Genomic DNA, 25,180 nt, shown 5'->3' on the forward strand with positions numbered 1-25,180 from the left:
GTGTAGTCCTGCTGCGAAACTCTCGTTTCTTCTGACGGTCGCTGGTATCGAGGCGTTGCGTACCAGCAGGAAGCGCATCGGAAAGCGCGCAGCTTTCCCGGCTGGATCCGCAGCGGAATGTTGCGCCTTGGTGCGGCGGGCACGTGCAGGACGACGCGCAGCCGGCTGCGGCTATCGGCTCGCGTGGCGCCGGCACACGCATTGATTCGAAAGCGTCAAAGAAGCTGCGACCGAACCATGCTTAGGCATCCGGGAAGCCAAGCTCTCGTGTGCCTGCTGGACGAGCCGCGGCGGCAGCGGCTGCCGCTTTGTTCTCCCCCTTTCCGCCGCTCTCGGTGGCAAATGCTTCCGGAAAACGATCGCACGGCCCGAGTACTCACAGATAACCCTGTGTTCGATCCGAAAGTCAATACGGCCCCAGCTTCTGCCGTAGCACGCCAGCCTCGATGCAATCCTAGCGGGGGCCGTCCAAATCCGCTGGATCCTGCTGCCACCATGGCGCGCCAGCCGGCTGGTCACGGGGCACAGACTAATCACGAGCCCGTGACCGGCCGAGTGGGTTCTCATACGCATTTGCGCCAACCTTGGATCAGTCCAACTGTCAGACGCACACACAGAGGCTTGATTCACGCCGTCCACAACGCTGCGATGATCTCGAGAGTTGAGCCGGCGTCAGAAGAGGGCGCAAGCGCCTTCTGGCCGATCGGTGCTGGTGCCGTGTGGCGAGCTGCTTACCCGCTTCCAGACCGAAGCACAGTGTAGAACTATCATGAACGCAGGCCTTGTGGAAACGCAGGCCTTGTGGGTGTGTGGGTGTTTATCTTGTCTCCTGTCCACTAATACCTAGAAAGTGCTGTTTAGTGCAAAAACATTGAGAGAAGGATATAGAAAAAGAACGGACACACATGCCACATATGTGTCGGTCTTTTTCATGTCATTGTTATGTCTAAAGGTTCTTGCGCCTAAGACCAGTTTCTATGTCGTACGAACACGGCCCCATAGCTGAATACTTACTAAATTTATCATGCCCGCTTGGGGAGTTTCTTGGGATAATGCGGCATAACAATGCACCTAATGTAGCATAAAATGTGGGTTGCATCTTATTCTTGCTAATCTTCCCAATGGTCCGCTTTGTGTTACGAACAAACGTCTGGTGAGTACTGAACAATCGCACATTCCCTTACAATTTCTCTGTCTTTAAGAATACAGTCGCGTGTTCTACGTACACTTTAGAGCCTCAGGTGGTTAAAATTAATCCTGAGCCTTCAACAAAGGCATCCTTTATAACCCACTCTGCAGTTTCTGCAGTTTAACCCTGTGACTTAAATAATTGAGTTGGTGTCCATACAGTGTGACTATTCTGCTTTTACTGGCAATAGCAAGGTATATAACATAGCCAATGACATAGTTTAGTTGGACTTCCGCCATTATAAGAAAGTTTAATTTCCTCTGCACCAAACGATTCAAACGAGCCGTTGCGGTGCTCGCTGAGCTTACCAAAGGCGTTATGGAAGGTTTCAGTGCTCGTTACCCGAGATATTATCCCATCTCGTTTTTGTAAAGAACTGCCTGGATAACTTAGAAGCACAGTTATCATAGCAAAGACGACGACATAAACTCCAGCTTGTGGTACGCAGAGTTCAGTGACCTGCGCAGTGAGGTAAAATGCACAATGCATAGCCATAGAGATGCCTACTTTAGCTTTATTGGGGAGCGTTTAAAAACGTCCGATTGCCTGCTTATGAACCACAGGGCTTCTAATCAAGCAACCCTGGGGCTGTGCAAGAGATAATTTCTCAGAAAGGGCTGACTTAACTGGTATATACGATCTATGTAGCCCATGTATCGGTCTAGTGACGAGCTCTCAAGAGACCTCAAAAGTTGTTTGCTAAACAGTTTCCGGGCTAACAAATAAAGTGCATGCATACTTCTGGTTACTGTGCCTTATTTCTAGGTAAGGATATTATAATTCCACTGAATGTGAAGTAGAGCTCTCCCATTAACAACCTAACGCCGAAACTTTTATGTGCTGAAAATGAGGTACCGAGCTTCACTGTCAAAAGGGGCGCTATACCGTAAAACTATTCCAAACTTTTCTATTCAAATTCTGCAATCAGCCCTCCGCGATTGGTCAAAAACATTTTTGAACCACCCCCACTTCACCTGTCTGTCACGCGACGTCACGAAAACCGCGATAGCTCCGCTTCTTATATGACGTGTACACGCTGATTATGCATGATTTGACCAAAAAAATAAAAATAGTTACTTCTGATTCGACGCCTTTTCGCCATTAGCCCTCGGCTATTGGTCAAAAGTTTTTGGGCTTCACGCACTTCACCTGCCTGTCACGCGACGTCACAAAACCGCGAAAACTCACCGCGTCAAAGTGACGTGTACGCGTTAAAGATACATTAATATGCCGAACAAAACTGGATTTTTTTCGGAATAGCCGCATGTTGCCCAATGCGGCTATTCAGCATACAGCATACAGCATTCAACATTTAGCATCCGAAGCTATTAATTCAGTAGAAGTTCCAGCACGTTGCAATGAGCGATCACCAGCATTCGGTCAAACAACTCTGAAAAAAAGTAGATGTTTCAGGACCTTTTTATGAGCTGACCCTTCAGCGCATATCATGTGTGCCCCAGCTAACGTTAGCCAAGTTGTCGAAAGAAAAAAAGAAAGATTTAAAGAACTCCGAGCAAAACACGATTTTAAGGTCCACAGTGTTCGGTTGTCAGACCTCTTACCACCGAACACCGTAAGTCTTCTAAATGAATCTTGCGCCGCGTTTAGTTTTTTTTTTTTCTTTGAACAGCTTGGTTAACGTTACTTGGGGAACACGGTACACATCGCCCCGTTCTGCGGCATCTGTGGTACCATTTCGCCCAGCGGCTACCAGTATTTGCCTCTCTGTCTCCATTACTCAATGCGTTTTGCTTATGGCTCTCGTGATGAGGGGTGGCCATTGGGAAGGCATCGTCGGTACTTCCTGATATCGAATTAGCATTTACTAGGTATCGGCACCGAAGTTTTTATCATGTGGCTGGAATAAACATACTATACGAGTTATCAACCTCATGGATTGGACTAGCTTCATATATTAGTGCTTTCTGCGAGGGTATGTCCGTTTTAATCTGACAACGAGATTGATTGAGGTGGTTTGTTTTGGTTGGTGTCCAGCATACTTTCAAATTTGTTCGTTTCCTGAATTGAGCTCAAAGCGTGGTTTGATTACACTCCCGTAGAAATGTTCGGCGTATTAAACCACGCGTACGTTGCGTTTGTGAAGGCTCCCGCTATCATTAACAACTGTCATATTTTGTCCGAACCACCTGTTGCGGTGCGCCTAGCTCGGTTCGCTAAAGGGGTCGAGGTCATTCGAGGTCATTCATGATTGGTCCAGTCAAACGGTGCGGCCTGTGTATGCTGCACGAGACTGTGGGATGCATCCGTTGCCTTTCAAAAGATAAGACCTGCCCCACAAGCGGTGGGCTAATAATGCTGCACCTCAGCATGGTGACCAGCAAGGGGACCGACAAGTGGCCCTCATGAACGATTAACAATACAGCAATAATGTGTTGGTGCGTCTGGAGGAACAGTCGTGAGACGACCTGGGCGCGGAAGTCGAGAACGTCCACGAGAGAAAAATCAGCGTTAGCGCTGGTTCACGACGAGCGGGGATTTCCCTTTACTCTTTCTATGGTCGTATGCCTGGAGCGAAGTCGACAATTTGCTCCGCCATTTTCTCTCGACGTCCGCAGCCGTGGGCACGGCAGGACGAGTGGCGGGCGCGCATCCGGGGCCCGGGGAGCGAACACCTGGTCAGCCGCAGGGGAGCCACGTATCTCAATGAAAGCCGCCGCCCACCTGGGAGCTGCTCCCCTCCGTACACGGCGCGGCGCCGGGCGCGTCAGCTGCCTTCCCCCTTAACACGTCGCAGGCGGCAGGCTAACCACGGCGCATTACGAAACGCTCCTCTCACGCGCGCGTGCCGTCCTCCCTGCCCGCGCGTGCCGCGGCTTTCAGCGGTGTATCCCGAGCGCGGAATCCTCTTAGCGCCCCGCGCCCTCGCCCCCCTTTCACCCGCCGAAGAACAGCTGACCCGCTGCCGCGAGCTCTCCTCCTCTTCGGCACTACTCGCGGGACAGAAATGAAACAAAGAACGAGAGCTGAAACAATAGCGGAGCCAGCCGTGTCCCAGCCAGCAGAAACGAGGTGCGCGGCGAGTAAATCCTCTGGCAACGGCATGTTTTATTCTGATCTGTCTGGAGCCGAAACAACAGCGCGCAGTGTTCCTTCCTGCGACTGGCCAGTACGTGAGTGTGCGCGATGGTGCTCCTTCGAACGCCGCGTTTGTCTGAGCGATCCCCCTGCTGCCTATCTTACGAAGCCAAGAGACAGACTTCCATTGGCTTCATGCGGTTGTTAATAAAGCTCGAGCTCCTCGGTTGTGTGCGTGCAGTCACGACTCCCAGTGCTCGGTTGTCGGCTTAGCCTCAGTATGAAATAAATTCTTGCCGTCATTGCGTCTGTATATGCGTTTTTGTTATTCCTAGTGGCTTGTTTGACATGTGAATTTTTTTTTCTTAGTGTTTATCTAGTCGCACGTCGCGTTAGCTCTCAGAGGCCTTGAAGCTTCCTCTCATGGAAACAACGCGTTTATCAGCTGTGCAAACTTGATGGGCGTGGTTTTACTGCCGGAACAGTCCAAGATGAAAAGAGCGTCAGACGAGTGCAGGTTGTTTCGTGTACCCTGTTTTTTTTTTATTTTTATTTAGCAGGTAGTCGGCTGGATAATTTGTAATGTAATCAATCTTTCTTTTTTCTTTATTCGTGCAAGCTCCTCTGATCACGGTTATATAAGGGGAACTTGTTACGCGCTGCGCAACAAGACCGCTCCTTAGATTTTTGTGCGCGAATGGACTTGACTGTAGGTCATCTCAATGCTTTCCATGCCCCAATACTGGTGTCCATACACCACACAGCTTGCATAGCTCTCCGACTTTACCATCTCCCGCACCTCGTTTTCCATTTCTTTTCTTCCTATCCGCCTTGCTCCTGCACAAGGCATTGGCCCGGACAACCAGCTTTCCTTCCCTAATTCTCCACCTCTGTCTCAATAATAAAAAAAAAAACCTCTGCATCTCGCATTCTACAAAAGAGATTTGCACACAGGTACAAGGCTGCACCTAGCTGCCGACACACATCACCAAGTAGTCTGCTCTGGAGGTTTCTGAAGATCGTAATCAGCATTGGGAAACGTAATGAGAAGAAAAATCTAATGATAAATGTAACAAGAGAAAATTAAACTCTTTTTTTTTTTCGCACAACCGTAACGCAGTAAGGAGACCAATAATAGAAGCCGATAGAGTAAGACCAGCTGCAGTAATTCTGATTTCTGACGTATACTTCGATGGAAAACGCATGTGGACGTTGTCGAGGCCATGTGTTTGATAACATGGACCGCGCTTTTTTTCGCTGCTTTGTCTAGCCGCGCAGCATCAGTTAGCAGGGTTTCGTTACCGCGTGCCTCGAGGCTCCCCGTAGTCTTCGCCTCCTAACGGATGTCTTGAAGCAGATGCGCTGAATGCTTCTTCCGAATCACGACGCATCGACCGTGCGGACACTGCCACGTATGTTGTCACCGGGAGAGCGCCTATATTACGATCACCAGTGCGCCCGCGGTCGTAGGGCGCGGACTATGGCAACGAGAGCCAACAGGAAAAAGAGAAGCCAGTCTGAAACGCACGGCGAAGAACGGAAAGAGTGGAGAATCCGCGGAAGCAACAGCATCGCAGAGGAGATGGCGCCGCGCGCTGGGCGAAACACGTCCGCTGCCGAGTCCATTGTGCCGAAGGGGCGAGCGCGGCGCCGGAAGCATCTCAAAGAGCTCGACGGAAAAGTTGGGTCAGCCGCTGGCAGCGGACTGCTTTGTATGTGCGGGACCGCCCTGAGCGGCGACAGACGAACAGAAAAGCGGTAGTAGCGGCCACTACTTGTTGATGTTGGCCGCGCGGCGGAGCCTCGCCAGATGGAGATGTTCGCAGGACCCGATCACCGGCCTCCCGAACACTAGACTGCCCGCTAAACTTCCCTTTTACCGCGCCGCGCCTTTTCTCATTCTCACTTTTGTGTTTTCTCGCGCAGAAAAAACAGACAGGCGCGGCGCACACTCCATCAAGCCTCGATTCCCCCAGTAGTAAAGAAACGCGAAGGAAGAGCGTGTGCCATCACACACGAGAAGTGTCAATCTGTACCCCGAAAACCTGAGCACTTTTTTTTTTTTTCATTTTCTGTCACAGTCTGTTACGCGCCTCTCCTGCGAACTAGTAGCATGAGGCTGTGCTGCAAAAAGTTACAGAAAGTCGGAAGTAGTAGTTTTTCTACGGGCAGCAATGGACACAATTCATAACGCATCTGGGCTACGCTATGCGCAGTTAAAGACTAACTGGTTTTGTTTAGGCAGCCATGACATCTCCGTGCGAAAAACAAAAAGCACCAGCCACTACGTTATCTTCTTCATCCAACCAGTCTCCCTGGCACTCTCTGAATGTGTCTGCTAGGCTGGCGCAACAGATGAAAAAGTGCAGCGCACAAGAAATTGCTATCAAAGAACATATTGAGTAGGAAATCGTTTAGGTATCTGAGATTGACGGCAAATGTCGTGCGGTATCTTCGCGTATGTCAATTAATTCAGTACAAAAAAAAAAGTACTCCTCTGAGCAAAAGTACGTGTACCAGGGATTCCGCGATATTCTTCTGCACCTGTGAATGTAGATTAAAATCGAGAAGTGCTATACAAACTTGGCATTTCTGACTTTGCAGTTTCAAATTAGTGTGTGCGTTTCAATTAAGAATAAACTCAGATCTTTCGGCGAGCTTGTGGTCCGTATACTTTTGGTCAAAGGTGTACGTGACCGGTTCAAGTCAGCGAACCCATTTAAATGGCTTGCTCAGTGCTCTTACCCAATTGGTCATTCTGGATTATTAGGAAACCAACTTCACGTCCAAGTGCGTTTTTTTTTCTTCTTTTTTTATGATTCGTCTGAAACAAATCGAACCAAATAAATATGGCTCTTGGTGGACAATAATCAAGTAGAAGACCTACAATCGCTTCCAAACTGAGGCTCGCCGAGACGCCAATTCATTTATGGCGCCTGTAGCGGCATTGCAGAGCTTGCAGAGCGTCGACACAGCCAATCGCGACATGCGACTAGACGCCCATGATCCACCACGCGTGGCTCCTCTATTTTCAAGCACAGCATTTCTTTTTTCTCGCCGGCGGAAAGATCTAACAGCATGAGGTCCTCCTATCGGAGATGGCGAAATTCACAGCGCTTGAAAACAGAAGATCCACGCAAACTGGACCACGGATGCCCAGTCTCAACCTGTTCGGTGTTGGGCAGGCTGCGTCTACGCTTTTCACGTGCCTCGTTCGTCCCTCGCGTGGCAGTGCCTTCAGCAACGCTGCTACTGAGCGCTTGTTGCGCCCCCGGCCGGCTTCTGTCCGCCCTGAGCCATATTCGACGCTGCGCCGTAAAGGGGCCAGGCGAACAAACAAAAGGTCACTTGTTGATCGGACTCGTACGAGCGGGAAAGAAGGGAGGGGGGGGGGCTGGAATAAATCCTGGCCGCGGCGCGCACCGTGGCGGCAGAGCAGCTCCATCGATTGCGGGCCGCGCTGCTCGGCGGCGTCGCGTGCCCGCGCGCCTCGCGGGACGCCGGGAAGAGCGGCAGATAAGGAGGGAGGCCAATGAGGAAGCGGCCGCCGAGGGCGAGCGCGAGGCTAAAAGCTTCATCTCTCTAATGCCCGTGTCGCTTATCGCGGAACACGCGAAAGGCTGCGGCGAAAGCGGAGGGAGTACATCGTCGGGAGGTGTAAGCCCTAGATACAAATAGAGGAAAAATACGACGATGGCGGCTGGGGAAAAAAGAGCGAACTAAAAGAACGCGTAGGCAAAACCAAGCAATGGCGAAAGAGCGCTGCTACAGGCGAGCGGAGCTGGGACACCTTTGGAACGTTTATACACGGCGCGACAGACGTAACAAACAAAACTGTGCAGTGTGGGGAAGAGGAGAGAAGAGGGGCCAGTGTTTGCGAACGCATTACTGGGTGTTTGTTGGTTTCACTGAGCCTGCGAGGCGACCGGAGTCAAAACGCCGGCGCTCGCTCGCCAGCTTTACGGGCAGCCTATGGAAAGACTACGCTTTCGCTCGGACCGTGCTGAAGTAAACAAATCATGTGGGACGAGATCAAAAAGAAAAGGAAGAAGAAGCGACGGATTTTCCGGCTGCGTTGAGATTATAATGCGGTCGTAAAAGGCGTTCCCGGAATCGATCTTGATCTGAGCTGATGTCATCTAGAGTGTCTGGTCAATAGACCCTGAAGGTCGTAAATTAAAGCCCTAAACGTCAGTCGGATGTCATTGGAAACGGTCGGAAGCGCATGTGGGAAGAGAATTTCCTCGCCATTTCGCGCACCAATCCAGAAACGGGTGGCGACAGCGAAGCCGCAGTCATAAAAATAACCTTTTGACAGTACTGAAACGCGCAGGCTCGCTTGTGGAGTGATCGAGGAGCTGTGGGATTCTGTTTGCGTCGTCGAAGTCGTATTTCATGTAAAGAACAATAAGAAGCTCAGCAGTAACAATTCGCGCCTTGGTATGCCGGTCGTTCCAATATTATTCGCAGAATGATGGCGGCGAGACTTGCGACGTTTTTCTAAGCTTAATGCGGACGCCAGTTGCCCTCATTACAATGTAGACAAACTTATATGTAGAAATACTTGTGTTAGGTCGTGAGCGTGTGAAAAATTTTAAAAAAAAGAGAGTTAAGCAAGTCCTCGATGAACTTCAGAGGTCAATCCTTTCAGAGTAGATATGTGTCATTGCGACATCAGAGACTGCTGCTACTACAAAAACAAGGAGGAAGTTACGCACAGATGGTCGCAGGCCTTGCATAATCATAGCGACGATCGTTCCACCCGAGCTGTCCTTTCATTTGGCGGAGATGAAAACGTGTCATAACTATACGAGATACACAACTTTATTGCGTGTCACTTAATACTACCATAAGATAAACAAGGTCACCAGCCCATCATGTCCATACCCGACCCACTATGTAGCCCGACAACCAGAACCAAGCACATTGATTTAATGCTAAACTTCGCCCCTCACTCATCAACTTCGGTTTGACTTATGACTCCTATGCAACAACTCCACGTTCGCTGCGCTCAGAGCCTTCTTTATAAATCTGTATAGTCTAAAGAAATACACACACTGTATAAGGTATATAGACGTACAGTGTACATAGGGTTTCTGCCGTGTTGACTGTACCAATAAAGTTATCGTAGACACGCTCAGTGCAGTATACGTGAGTACTCATGTGCGCTCATCATACGAAGGGCTTTTTACGAATGCTGCGGTTGGTTATTGACTGCGGAAAATTGGGAAGTTTGGCTACTGAAAACCGAGGCAAGTAGTACCAATTACAACGCTTGCTTTTCTGCTGACATCTCTGACCCCCTTGTTCATTTATCAAGAAGGATTTATTGCTGAGCTACACCTCTTGTTGGAAGTCTCTAGCTAACTCCCAAGTGACAGGATTGAATTGATATTTCGAAAAAAAAAACATGAAGCAAAAGTTGGACCAAATCATTCATGTTTCCCAGCCTGATATTGCTTGCCTTCGTTATTTATACTACAATATTGTTTTGTTTTTTTGTGCCCATTTCTGTCCGTGAGCAGCTGCGTCCTACAAATTCACTGGGTGTATTTTAACATGCTGCGCTTCCCACACTGTGCCTTGTAGAGTGCACGGACCCGCGTCAAGGCTTTTCAAGGCTTTTTGACTGCGCGCCTAAGCATCTTACGATGTTTGAATAAACTGATTTGATAAACTGATTTGAAGGGCAAACTAAACAGGGGTATACAGGAGATTGTGGAGACTGAACATAATCAGCGTTGGTCGAACAAGGCGGTCCACTGTTTTACCCTTGTTCATCCAAATGAAGAGTCTCGTGAAGGCAGACAGCCACTTCGAGACGTGTATCGCACCGTATCTATGTATGTAAACGTTGTGTGGGGATGTCAACGTAGTGCAGGACCTCGTGTATGCCTCTCTAACATAATGATACGTGATTTCACCGCAGCTACACGCATAAGCGTTATGCTGCAGCTTTGCACTACCTGTCACAAGTGACTGGCACGTCCGCCAGCACTTCTTAGCTCGGTCAATCTTGCGCCATTTCATGCAAATGTAGGCAGTCTCAAGAAGTCGAACCAACCAACCCTGCAACATGCCACCATAAAACACCTTTAATGTAAGGACATATTCTCATCCATCCGAGAGTAGCACAAATTTGCTAAGTATATGTGTTTCTCAGAAAGAGGGCTGCGCACTCGAACTGGTTCAGGGATTAAAGCCAGAACCGTCGCCTATCCAGGGTGATCGCTTAATACCATCTGAGCTAACCGGGAGGCTAGTACATGGCAGGCTGTTGCCCTTTAGTTCTGCAGCGACCTTTGCTCACTGAACTCCTTAGGTCTGTGCGTGCTTTCCTTAGACTGTTGCTTTGGCCTGGGTTCAAAGCAGTAGATCTATGTCTCGTCACGAGTTACCAGTTTGTTCAGTAAATCTGATTTATTTTTGTAAAATGTTCCAAAACAGCCTCCAATATTCTGACACGTTTCCTTTCTTGTTCAGTTCTGAAAATTTTTGAGAACCACATCCCTGCAACCTTTCTCGTTTCTCAGTCGACGCGGATAATGACACGAAGTCGTGATATTTCAAGTTATGTATCAACAATTTTGGCTTATATTGGCAAGCTTTATAAATTGATAAAACAACTTGTAACATGCAGTACCACATGAAGAGCCACTATCACCAAAAGCTTGTGACATTTCATCATGGATATGATTTGCACATTTGCCTTAGAGAAACAGGAAGTTGACTATGGTCCTAAGCTCGGCCACAATGAACTTTTCTGGAGGTGCTGAAATGTTAAATTTGAACCTAAATGAGAAAAATAGAATGGAAACATATTTGGATCATTTTTGCGTCATTCAACATAGACAAATTGGCCAATATATGCAGCAAATTACAGCTACCTAGGTCTCTTTTTTTTATGGGTAAGGCGCACTATACTTATTAGCAGCCCCTCTGGACTAAATACATGAGAAGGGACAAATAGTTTTGCTGGGCATCCACGACACCAAATTTCCATGAGGTTCTTAGCTGCATTTAAAAGAAAACGTTAAAATCTCGCGACTGCAGGCACCAGCTTTTATTTATAACGGCAATCATTTTACAGAAATTGAAAAATTATGAAATTAAAAGAAAAATCTGGTGTGCCAAGTTTTCAACTCTGTAACACAGTAATAAATAAAGATAGCACGATTCTGTAAACTGCGCCTATTAATGCAAAGAAAGCGGATGAAATTGCTGTAATATACACCGCTCTAAAGTATAGCAATAATTTGTCAGCAGAACGTTTACGGAACCCTCGTAAACAATATAACAGTTTCGCGTAAGCTGTGAACTCATTTATAAAAAGTTTCCCCTTTAGATGCTCTAACAGATGCCGCTTACCGAACTGCCATATCTGTTCTTGGTGCAGAGTTCCTAATTTGTTGCATTTCCACGGCACGCGGCCCGAACAGTTACGAAGCACAGACTGCTCGAACATAGAAGACGATTATTAAGGACCGTGCGATAGCTTTTATCCCCTGAAGTGGGAGGGAAGTGGGAGTGGAAAGAAGGAACGGAAGTATACTGCGCATGCGCAGAACTATCATGACGAAGACACAACAGTAAACTTTGTGCTTCAATCTTTCTGAAACTTACCAATTTGCGGCAATTTTCGCAATATACATGAAGCCCTAAATTTTAGAACAGGCGATGTACATTCGCTAAACTCTAACTTCATCTCGCAAATGTAACACGTTTCATTAAAATCGGTCTAGTGGTTGCCTCATGACAGCATTTCTGTGGTTTCCGTGTATTTGAACGGGAAAAATCGGAGTTGGCGCCGCGGTAAAACTCCTTAAAGGGAACCAACACCTCTGGGTCAACTGCAACTAAGAGCTGCCGATGCCAGCCGCTGCGCATTCAGCAAAAGATGAGTCGATGTTAAAAACAACGACACCGACTGGGCGCAGCGCGGCCCATTCTAGGCCTGTGCGGGCGAACAAATGCCTGAGGTTGCATTCAGCGAGTCTCTGTAATCATGCGGACCACCTGGCAGTGAGACCTGAATAGAATCTGGACAGCCGTGCCTTTATTCAAGCAGGCTATATAAAGGTCGCGTCTGCCCGCTTGCGCTCCTCGTATCATAATTATGTCAGTTTGTACGTTGTAGTGGCATACCGAGTCTTTTTCTATAATTTATTACTTGCGCGTGCTTTCGGACACGTTAAAGGTTGTCTTCTTCTTTTGATATATAAATTCGTGTATGAATATTTGATTTACAATGGCAGCTCGTGCCTTGTTCTATCATTGTCCCCCCTCGTATAAGGGGTGATCATTTTTAAGTTTTCCAAAATTTTTGAATGTCGCTGGTGACATTTAGCGTAATTCTCGAAGAGGCGGACATTACACGCACGAGAAATTGAAACACATATTCAACTAGTAGACAAAAGTTCGTTAATTCGGTAATTACTTCACGGCAGATATTGCAATCTGCGAATTGTAACCGGTGAGCTTGCAATACGTACCCACTTGAAATGAATCTCCATTATGACACCAGTTTCGAGATATTGTTTCCCAAAGTATGGGACGAAATACACAGGGGTTCCAGTTACCTTAATGCTTCAGTTCATAAAAGATTGTTTTGTTGAAAAAGTTAGTGAAACAACCGTGCATTCTTGCGGGGAGCTTAATGGCGTATATTTCCAAATTGGTGTCATTCTGGAAATTCCTTCCAAGTGGATACGTCTTGCAACCTCACCGGCCACAATTCGTAAATTTCGATATGTGCCGCAAAGTGATTAATTAAGAAATTGATTAGTGATTTGTTTTATTTCGTTGAATATGCGTTTATATTTGGCGTGCAAGGATTGTCCGCCCTCAATAGTCCAGCTCAAAGATTCGAACTATGTTATCTGGAACAGGTTATTTAAAAAAAATTCGAGAAAACTTAAATATGACCGCCGCGTATAGTTAATGCCATTGTGTTTTCACCGTCAAGTGTCATAGCTGCTTTCTTTTTTCGTATACTAAAAACCAATTTACCCGTGAGCACCATAGTACGCCTCGTGTTGGCATATACGTACTTCGGTTACAAGCTCTCACCGTTCTTCGTCATCTCTTGTCCAAAGAAGCGGCACTATAGCCCCAAGTTCTTTGTGTTACTGTGGTTCTTATTTGGTTGTTTTCGCTCACTGAAATCGTTTGTAGGGCTTTTCTCGTGTTCAACGAATTTTTTTTTCTTCTAGGCCGCGTGCCTTGTTGGAAGAGAGCGTTTGTCCCAACCCTTCCCTCCTTCAGTACCTAGACATCCGAGTGCCGCGAATTGGGCGGCGGCTCTTCCTGGACAACGATTTGATTTAATTTTTTTTTTTTCATTTCAGTTGTCATCTTCCGCTACCCGCACGCTTCGCGGATTATGTGGAAACACAAAAATCAGGGTCCGAAATTGCCAGTTCGAAAACTCGTCATTGCAAACGACTTGTGCCAAATGAAAAGGCTTTTCCTACAAAACTATATACTGAGTCACAAATATACTACGTTAAAACCACAGTAGAAACATTCGAGGCTTTTCCCGGGCCACTAACCTAGAAAGATATGTTCGCAAGAAAAAAGAAATGGCGCATGCTACAAAGAAAGAAAGGCTAAGGGGATAAGCTTTGTCCCTGAGAAATGAGCAGCAATGCATCGTGGGTTGGAAAGGATGAAGGGCTGGGACTGAACGAGATATTACTGGGTAGGATTGAAAATACCAGGCAGTATGGGTTCACCTTTTTTTTTCTTTGTGTAGTTCACACATTTACGACTTGATAGCACTGTTGCACAAGTCTGTTTTGAATGAAGATAGTGAACAAAGACAAACAAAAACCATGCTCGCGCGCGACCGCTTCCTTTTATATGGAATTGTAGCCCTGACTGCGGCAATTAGATTCGTGTTCGAACATGATGTGAGGCACAGAATGACCATTGAAGCCGTAACACCTTCGGTGACAACAGTCATGCTAGAACTCAAAGCGCCGGAAACGCTGTGAGCGTAGTACGTACTACAGAGTTTAAGCATATAGCTTATAGCAGCGAACGCAACGACTTGGTGTTAGCGTGCTATGATACCCACTGCACATGCCCAGCGAGTAGGCGAGGCCGGGAATATTTGCAAGCGTACGTGTTTTCGGGATTTAGCGTTCAACTAGAGTTCAGCACTAGCACACGTAAGAGAAACCTTGCGTACGTGAACACGGCGGTGCTCGTCGAAGTGGCTGCCGTCCGTTTCGGATCTATCAAGTCATCGTCCTGCGCTGTGTAGCTCATTGTTTCCTAATTGATGCTTATGTTTGCTTCATATTTGTGTCATGATTAGTGACATTAGCATTAGCGACAAGTAGGCGCTGCTTTCGAGACCTGTTCTCGATTTTTCGGCACTTTATACTCAGTGAGAGACGCTGTATTAGCTGTATACGTGACCTCGGAGATTTCTCTGCGCGCGCCAAAAGTCACGCACGTTCCCCAAGCTCAGAAGCCATAGGCTTCAAATCTTTGATTGTAATTAGTATTTTGTATAAATAGCAGCACAAACTAAATTTTTGCGATTATCATTATCATTTGCGAAACAGCAAAGTATCGTCGTAGCCACCATAATTGGCACTATGCGAACAATAAGCTTACAGTATCGGGTCAGCTCGACTGCGCTTGCTTTACTGATATTATGTGAACTTCAGTATAGATCGAGTCACAGTCGTTTGCGTTGGCGTTAGGTTAGGTGCACTCCTGCTTACGATATAGCACTAGTGTCGCTAGTGTGGCGTCGCCCGCCAGCGTACGCAAGCACTTTACACTGTACTGAAACTGTCAATTGTCTTCCTGTCCAACGATGGTTCCATGTCGTGGCAGCGTCCACGCGTTGTGTACATGTAGCGTGCACTGAGAAATCAATCAACTTTATTTACCAGAAACAAAAGGAACTGAGGGACACCTGGGCAAAAAGCTGTCGCAGCAGCTTGACGGAGGCCCAGGGTCCCTTACATGGCAGTAGCACTCACATGATATATATACACTGAAGGCTTTATATATACACAACAAACATCACACACCACATGCATGCTTAAAAATGACATTTCACACTTGAAAGCAATATACTAAAGTGTCACTATAAAGAAAGAAAGTAGTCACGCAAACCATTTTTATTTAGCGTAGCTGTGTGCTTATATTTGTTCAGTACAGTCGGTATATTATGTGTTAACGACTGTAGGCGGCAATTGTTTGGAAACCATGGTACCTTCCACGCCTCGGGGTTACGTGTAGTATGTTTCGTGTGAGTGCAGAGTTCTAGCTGAGCAAGGGATGTAAAATAATTCTTAACATATACGGATGAGAAGTAAATCGTTTCTAGTAATCTATGTTGGTATAATTTATCTACGCGGTTTAGTGTGTATTTGAGAAATACATTATCTGTTGGTGAAAGCCGATTAACGTTCGCTATGTACCGAACGATTTTCTTTCGAAGTATTACCAGCTTTTGCAAGTTAGATTTAGATGTTGCAGTCCAGAGAAGGTAAGGATAATTTATATACGATAAGAAGAGACCATAATATATTTGAAGTTTTGCTCTCGTAGGTAGAAATGTGCGGCAACGTGCCATAGCACCGGTAACCGCAGACAGTTTGCCGAGTTTGCCGCAGAGATGTTTGATATGGGCATCTCAACGTAAATTAGAAGAAAAATATACTCCAAGAATTGTAAATTCTTCAACAGGTTCAATGCGTTGGCTCTGAAAATAAATAGCATGATTAATGTTAAGTGGTTTATTTTTTGCGCGAAATATGAGACCTTTCGCTTTCTTTGAATTTACTTTAAGCTTATTTACCTGTGTCCAATCGGACAAACTTGCCATAATTTTATTACATTTTTGCACAACTTCATTCGCATCAGGACCTGAGACACACAATGTGCAATCATCCGCGTACATAATGAACTGAACCTTACTGTTTATGGTTACGATATCATATATAAAAACGCTAAACAAAAGTGTCCCAAGAATACTTCCTTGAGGCACACCACATACAATACTTAAGAGGGAAGAGTTATGTTTATTAATAGAAACGTACTGACGTCGATGTTTCAGATATGATTTGAGTAATTCTAGCGGTTTCCCACGAATTCCATACAAACAAAGCTTCCGAATAAGGATCTCGTGATTGAGGCTGTCAAAAGCTTTACTAAAGTCTATAAAAATGCCGACTGTGTAGTAGTTATTTTCAAAGCTCTGCAAAACGTATTCTTTCAGCCTAAGAAGAAGTCTAAGCCTAAGCCTAAGAAGCCTAAGTGTGAGGCAATCGGCAGTACTGTCGAAAGAAATAAAAAAAATGCGAGTGTTGCTTCGTTCCGTAACAGTCGTGGTGGCACGTCGTATGGACCACCAGACTGTGATCCTTAAAAGGAAAAAAAAAACGCAATGGAACGGAGCTTTCTGTGCGCCGTGCCTCTCGACTGCAGGCTCGACGCGGCGATTACTATTCCTGTAGAAACCACATCGCCGCAGTGGTCTAACTTACGTGTTGTTTACTCCTTGAGCTGCAGCAGTAATGCCGTTGTGATATCTTATTCGGCTACATCGAGGGCAATTTTTTTAAACATTTAGTTGCATAAAATTTTCTTGAATAAGTTAGCCGAAGGAGCAAAAATAAATTGACCTCGGGGATTTGGTTCCTGCAGTGCTTAAACGTCGTGCGTCTCTTGCACTTCGCCGAGTGGCACAGTCGACTGGAGCTGAAACTGTCTGAAGGGTTGGTGGCAGAAAGCCGGTAAAGTCGATGAGCGAGTGTCTCGTTGTGCGTGCGTGCAGTGCACACAGCTGAAATAGACTTGTGTCCTGTCTCTTACACGCAGACTACTCGAGCCCGGCGTACGAAAGCGGGAGTACCGGCTTGGCACCCGTGACGGTGCTACCGGGCGGCGCCCCGAGCCCGGCCGACGCCGAGGCGAAGGAGTACCACGAGTTGTCGCCGGCCTTCCACTTCGACACCAACGAGGACGTGGCGAGCAATGTCGACGTGGTGTCCGAGCCGAGCCCCCCGCCGAGCCAGAGCGAAAACAAGCCTCCCCTGGCCGACGGCCGCAGCCGACGCAAGGGGCGCGACAGCTCGCCCCGCGCCAGGCGCAGCCCCGAGCGGCCGCGCTACACGTGCGGCGAGTGCGGCAAGCACTACGCCACCTCGTCGAACCTGTCGCGCCACAAGCAGACGCACCGCAGCCCGGACTCGCAGCTGGCCAAGAAGTGCCCGACGTGCGCCAAGGTGTACGTGTCCATGCCGGCGCTGGCCATGCACGTGCTGACGCACAACCTGAGCCACAAGTGCCCCGTGTGCGGCAAGGCGTTCTCGCGGCCCTGGCTCCTGCAGGGCCACATGCGCTCGCACACCGGCGAGAAGCCGTTCGGCTGCGCCCACTGCGGCAAGGCGTTCGCCGACCGCTCCAACCTGCGCGCCCACATGCAGACCCACTCGGGCCTCAAGCACTTCCGCTGCGCGCGCTGCCACAAGTCGTTCGCGCTCAAGTCCTACCTCAACAAGCACCTCGAGTCGGCCTGCTTCAAAGAGGACGGCTGCGTCTCCTGGTCCGTGGACGACTCGCTGGACGGCCTGCAACCGCTGTAAGCTGCGGCCTTCCCATCAGAAGAGACCCGGCCGCGCTCAGTGGGCCCACGAGGGGCATCGCGATTCGGTCGCGCCGTTCTTGTGTACTGGCAGGCTAAACAGCGGTCTGCCAATCAACGAATCTGCAAGATGAGGAGCAGTCCTCGTCACTGTTGTTAATTCTTTTGTCTGATACTCGGCCGCAGCTCACGCAAAGCATGGGAACGCTAGGCACGCTGGTGTCAGGGTTTGCAATGTGGGTTTCGACCCAAACCGCTGTATAGGTGTACGTACGTGCCATTGCCGCAAGAAACATTTCGAATGTGGCCTCCAAAATATAATCATTTCCGTACATTGTACAACAAGGCAAACATTTCATCATTCATAACAAAACATTTAAATGTCAAAGTACCACCGCTGGGTTCTTCATCCCATTCCTCTCTCTTGTTGGGCGGCAGCCACGAAACAAGAAATGTTTGTCTTTGTTACAGTTTGAAAGGTCCCTGGTTTTTTTTGTTTTGCTTGTTGTTGCGAGTCTCGAGTAACAGCGATCTTCGATTCATAATTGTCTGCCTGCACTAGCATTCACATAGCTATCCGGGACCCTGTGGTCAAAACGCAAGTTCAAAGTGCCACGGCTGGGAGACGACGTGCAGAAGGCAAAGAGGGCGCTTAGTTTCGCGCATTACGAAATGGCATGCATTTATCACTGCGGCGCAGCGGCGAAAACAGAAACACCCGCAGCTTGCTTTGCATCGATCGCCACGGTGAAGCTGTTTGCTTTAATGCGCATGCCATCAAAAGTGGCGCCGCCGGGCACTTTTTCACGCGTTGTGCTGTCGTCGATGCCCTCCATAGCCACCGGCACCAAGCGACGCCTGTGCCGAAAAAAAACGAAGAATTTCAGCTATAGTATGTTGCACGGCGCAGTCAAACGAAGCAATAACCTCAACCAACGTAAGCGTCTATGCAATGGTAATTACATTTTCGTTTTATTTTGCCAGGCTAAATGGAAGCCACACGGTAGCATCTGAAAGAACGCTCATTTTGAAAATCGTTCCAGCAATAAGCGTGGGCACGCATGCTACCCTGAGCACCCGGACCAAAAGCAATACGAATAACGTCGGCGAACTACAGCGCCTGAATCCGAGGACAAACGATTTGACGCGTCTAGTCAGAATCCGCGAAGGATCGCGAGCCTGGCAGGGAACCTGTCGCGTCGAAGCAAGAATCGATAAAGGCTTGCGCGCGCTTGTGCGAAAACTGCGATAGCTCTAGAAGAATGGTGCACATACAGGTGATATTTATTGAGCTCATTGTATTTATTTAGCCGAATAGGTGTTTGTTTATATACACGCTGACTTAATATTGCACGTTTCACTGTATATACTCATTTATTTGCAACAATGACATAGATCTGTGCTAGTCAGATTTAGCGCAAGTACGAAGACTACTCACTAGACACGTAGAGTATATTATTGCAAGGTCTCAAAGTATATTTAGACCACGAAGACGTACGCGTGATCAAAGGCCGGCGTCGTACGTGAGGGACGGGCTTCTGAAGACAATGACGGAACACCCTGGCACGCTGCTTGTGGCCTAAGCAACTGGCGTCGGACACACAGATGCGCACGCGCGCACGCACACGCACACACACACAGAGAGAGGGAGAGACCCACACACACACACACACACACACACACAAACACACACGACTACAAGGAAGCTCCCGTCAGCTACGAGTCTCATGAGCGCGGAGAAAAGCTTCCATGGGCATGTATCCCAACTGCTACTTGCGCGCTTGTGTTCGCTTCACTCACAGCATAACATTTCTTGCCCTCCTCCTAAATCTACGACCATCGACTTAGCAGTTTTGTGATAGTCCATGTTGCTAGATGCCAGTCAAACTTTCACGCGAGGTTCTTTTCCTCATCGTCGATCGCGTACGCTTTCAATACGTGAGCGTCATATATTAGACTTTTGGCTTCTTAGCAGCTAAGTACGTTACTGTTATGACTACAAAGTGCGCAGGTCAGTAAACGGCTTTGCACGGGCTGGACGAAGGAGCATTCATGTTCCCACGTCGAGTTGCAAAAGGACGTCTTAGCAATTCTGTTCACAGAAAGCGTCAACCGTGGCCGTACCGTTTAGCTTATTGGTCTATATACAAAACGCTAATCTAGCGGTTATGCAACGGTAGCTTATAAATTAAGAAACCGAACCACACGCCCACAAATTCTAAATGCGTAACGGCTTAAGGGCTAACAGGAGCAGGGGATGTGGTGAAAGTTCCAAACAACTAATGTGTTCTTGTTGTAAACATTTCTGAGAACGATATCGTTATTGAAGTAATAAAATTGCGTGAGAATACCAGGCACTCCAAGGTTGAACCCGCGCAGCCACAAGCTGCACAGAAACAGTAACTTCACAAAGACGCTGAGGAGTAAATGTACAGATATTTCGCGACGTAATAAGAATCACTTTGAGTGTTCTGGGCTCATAAAACACAGATCGGCGAACTGCATGTCCGCACCAGTACGTGTGACTCCTTTTAAACAGGTAGTTGCTTACGAATGCAAGCGTGAACAATCCACTGAGAATTACAGGACGTCGGGTTCGCGTCAATCCTATAAGCAATAACTCCTTCCGTGTATAGGAAATGACAATCTTCCCTGTTGTGGTGATACGTCATCACGTGCGAAGAAATAATCCTTAAAGCAATACTTACAGCACAAAAAAATGAAATATTCTATGGTGCTCTATTCGCGTGTGAAGAAAAAAAAAGGATTAATAGGTGCAACCCATTTGGCCAGCACAATCAGGCTAAAAGCTTGTTTCGCAGCCGGATTTAAGGCACCTCGTGTATTATTTAGCAAGGACAAATCAGCTGGCAGAGCTAGCAGCAGCGGCGAAAGAACGCAAGGCACTACGACTCCCCACTGAATTTTTCCCAAACTTCGTCCAGTTCTGTTTCCGTACTGGATACGCTAACATTGAAAGTGCCAAACTCGGCGTGAATATGTTGGTCGCTGCACCAGCTGACCGTTCCCCGATGTTCTAGCTGGATACTTCATCGGTCAACACAGTTGCGTTCAGCACCAAGATAATTCTTGTCTTAGGTCTACGCCCTGATGTCGGAATCTTTTAAGAAGAAACGCATCAATGTCAATGACTACAAACATGTCTCTTTCTTATGCCTTGTGTTGAAACTGTGCTTCGTGGTTAACCTATCCTGTCTTCTGAACGCCAGTAGGGAAGGTCTCCCATTGTCACTGTCATTCTACTTATCATAAGCCCCTTTGCAATTTACTATTCGCTCTTTTTTTCCTTATTCTACTTGCTAAAGATGACCCACTTTGAGCAGGATCGAGGTCTTTCAATATACGGGGTGTTCATTTTTAAGTTTTCTGGAATATTTAAAGACCGCCGGTTGCAGATAACATAATTATAGTCCTTTAGCTGCATTATTCAGAGGTGGACATTACTTGCGCAAGAAAGTCAAACACATATTCGTATAATTAGCAAAAATTCACTAAATAACTTCATTAATTACTTTACGGCACATGTAATCTACGAATTGTAGCCGGCGAGCTTGCAAGGCATATCCACTTGTAATGTAGTTACATAATGACACCAGTTTGGAGACGTGCGCCATCAAACTCGCCGTAAAGATCTACTATTGTTCCACTTGATTTTTAATAAAGCGTTCTGTTATGTATTGAAGAACAGAATAAAATGAAACGCCCATGCATTTCTTCCCACACTTTGGCAAATTATTTCTCGAAACTGCTGTCATCCTGGAAATTTATTGGAAGTGAATACGTGTTGCAAACTCACCGGCTACAATTCGGAGATTGCAATATGTAATAATTCATTAAAAGTTAATTAGTCAATTTTTGTGAAGAAGTTGAATATTTGCCCGATTTCTCATGCTAGTAATGCCCGCCGCTGCGAATAATCCAGCTCAACGACAAGAATTATGCTATCTGCAACAGGCGATTTTTTTTAATTCAATAGAACTTAAAATTATCACCCCGTATTGTGTGCTGTTACTCTCGTGATGGCGCCTGCTTGTTTCCCTGTCGCAGATACTCATCTAATAAATTTGATTTGGTTTAGAATATATAGTAGGTCCAGAACAGCACTAGCCAATCAAAAGATACGTTCATAGCAGCGCAGGTTCGTTTTCACACTAAATAACAATACAGAGCGCATTCTTGGGATAGTCATACCCGCAAGAAACGTGGCACGCCTAGAACGCAAAAGTAAAGGCTATTTAAAAAATATATTTTTGAAGCAGTAGGTCAACGCCAATACTGCGTTCTTCAGTCAATGACATCTGTCAGGTTTGAAAACATAGCAGACTGTGCGCGTTTAGATTTATCTTGCCAGGAGCATGTTGACCGCATACACTGCGTGGCTCTTCTTTGGACCTTATACAACAAAAAACGATTTACTATGCATTGTAGCTGTTTAATTATTGGAAAGTGATGCTTGAATGTGTTCGCAATACTGACGTCATCTCACTTCATTGCATAGAGTAATGATCATGGCAGCGCCTACTAAAAAAATAAGCTTTGAGGTCCTGTATATTATTATCACTTGTCATAGGCCTGGATCTGAAACATAAAGGCGGAAACAAAGATGCTTCGTTAGCAAAACGACACAAATAATTATTAGAAACGTTATCATGCCGTAGACGGGCAAACTACTTGCACACTTTTTTCTGATAATAGCTTCATAAAATGACTACAAAAAGAAATTCCTTCCTATATTCTGTGTTGTGATGTCAGAAACTTTGTTTCATTATCGCATGAAGTGTTTCTGCAGTGAATAATATTCATATGTATTATGTAAAGTTTCTGGCATCTCTTGAAGTGTGGAGCTTTGGTAAAGGCTGCTACAAAACTTGAGTTGAACATCTGTGGCTATAGGGCACCAAGTCATTACATAAAAACCCGTCGTATGTTTCAATGTTTGCTCTCTCTCCCGCGCATAGGTGCTCTATTAATCTCGGCAAATGCGAAAATATTGGTGCTGTCGTACAGAGGTGTCAGATCCAAGGCCGCCCACATTTTCTAGCTGTAGTCAAGGAAACAAAAGAACGGTGCGGGTAGAATTGCTTTTGGTGAACTGCAATACTTATGTTCCATTACACTGTATGCAACTGTGCTATTGTTGTGCTACTTCACAGCACGAGTCGGCTCCTACTAAAAAAAAACACTTAAGTCATTATTCAACAGTGGAGTACCATACTGGCTATATTCATGACCGAATATACAAATGTACTTTCTAGCCTATTCAAGCGATGACACAGCTTTAGGTGCAGCCAAATGTACCACTTTCTGCACCTTTCATATTTAGATGACTACACCATTCGCTTTTGTGAAAATTTACTGAAATGCGAACAAAGTACGCTGCGACTTCCTTGGTGACATGTTGGGGCTGCAGGGACATCCTGGCCGTAAAAAATTCTTCACCGAAACACGTTACGAGCAACGTCCTCTTTTTCATGTTGTCAAGCCCTTTCTTTGAACGGAAGCGTCTCCTCTGGGCGCAGTAAACACTCGCGAAAAATGCATTGCGCCTTTCCCGACGTCCGTCATCCGAACACTGCCTGATGCACGACATCATGCATGACATGTCTGAAGGAGTTTAAACCTGTTACATAGCAATAAGTATGTCGGGATGGAAGTCGTAGAATGTGCTTTCTCTTTTATGGTACCAGTATGCTTGAAGTGCGTCAGTATAGAAGCACCTATCACAACGCTTGCTGCTCGTCAGACGTAATTTATGTGTATTTTATTGCAGATCGAGCACGTACTCATTTGTTTGAAAAAATATATGAGTGCGTGCTATTTCTACATTTCAAGGAGTCTAGGCCCGAGCCAAATGTATACATACCGTTGGTCTTGCAACCATATCTTTTGGCATGTGATTGCTGGATAGAAGTAAATTGTGCGGCATGTGACACCGCACTTTTAAGGCGAAGCAAGCTACCGCTGTCGTCAGTAGATCCTAGCGTGTCACCACGGTTCGAAAGGAACTGTTGTAAAATTAACAGGCTGAGCAATAATTTCGACTGCCCGTTGAATCTGTCACACACCGATAGAATTGCAGATTGCAGCTGAGGTACTTTCTTCCTAACCGTCGTCTGCAACAGTGCAGACCCTCTAAACACGGAGCTGTAAGCGCCAAAGCAAAAGCTTTTAGGTGTATTGCTCAAAACGCTGTGCATCGCATAATCTGAAAACGAGCCAGTTCTGGACTACCTTGTAGAGTACGAGAAAATGTAGCTTCAGTACTGTTTTCAACACAGCTGCGTCAAATGGTGGAGGCAAACTTTGCCTCTAGTGCATAAAGTTGTTGCAAAAATACAGCTCTATTTTTCCCCTTGTAACTCATCATTAGTCAATCAAATGGTTTCTGGAAAGGCTTCTTATGATGAAAGTTTTCCAGAACTATTGTGCAGGAAACCTGCTCGAGCCTAGAGAAATTGGGCTGTCACATGACTCCAGTTTGTTACGCGCTACTTTCTTTGTTCATTTTCGATGGCGACCGCAAATGTCTCTGCTATTTACAAATGTATACCTGCTGGCTTCTCTAGCTTTGTAGCGAAAGCTACCTGTACTATCTGTAGAGTGGAAAGCTCTGTAAACTCACCTGTATGGATTTTGCAACGAGCAGGTCGTTTTTTTTCGATGCTCTGTGCAGTAAAATCACTTATTAATGCAAAAAAATAAAGATTTGAACAAAGCTGTTGTTCTAAATTGGGGAAATAAAACATGCTGTTCAACTTGATCTTATACATAGTCACTTTCCCCTTTCTATGCATCTGTTTCGAAGTTTCTCCTGTGCTAGAGTTTGCATCTTGAGCAATAAATGTCCCTATTTTTTACGAACATGCATTTTGAGTACTGTGTTTTTTTTAAATATGCACACAGAGTGACACACAACAAGAAAAAGTGTTTGCAGTTTCACGACTGATCACTTCGATATTAAGTTATGCAACTGCAAGCGTTCGGCATCGATCACTCAGCAACTCCAGTGCTTGAGCGTAAGAAGGGAGCAAACACCCCGCCTGTTAGTGAGCGCATGTTACATGTGAAAAGATATACGACGAATACATAACTGCTCACTGGGGTTTTTACTTTGACAACAATAAAGGCTATGACTGAGTTCTCTTTTCTTTTTTCTTTTTCTATCTAAGGAGTCATCTTTACAGAAAGTTGCTTCTTCGGTATTTAAGGCATTCCATTACGCAAATACTAGAATTTATGTATGAATACTGTTAGGATAAATATTGTACTATAGATAGCCATTTATCAAAGCAGCCGTGTCATTCATGATCCCGTGTAATGGC

The 25,180-nt window shown here is 46.3% G+C and overlaps 1 protein-coding gene across 1 annotated transcript in view; it reads left to right on the plus strand.

The window, feature by feature from the left end:
- The window catches only part of LOC142564176 (uncharacterized), a 41,927-nt gene extending 17,204 nt beyond the window's left edge, over window positions 1–24,723 (plus strand). Inside the window, exon 2 of the mRNA XM_075675074.1 lies at window positions 17,072–24,723. Coding sequence (XP_075531189.1) covers window positions 17,072–17,838 — 767 coding nt within the window. The 3' untranslated portion in view covers window positions 17,839–24,723. The remainder of the gene's footprint in view (window positions 1–17,071) is intronic.
- The last annotated feature ends 457 nt before the right edge of the window (window positions 24,724–25,180 follow it).

The sequence above is a fragment of the Dermacentor variabilis genome, chromosome 1, assembly GCF_050947875.1.
Source record: "Dermacentor variabilis isolate Ectoservices chromosome 1, ASM5094787v1, whole genome shotgun sequence".
Classification (NCBI taxonomy): Eukaryota; Metazoa; Arthropoda; class Arachnida; order Ixodida; family Ixodidae; genus Dermacentor; species Dermacentor variabilis.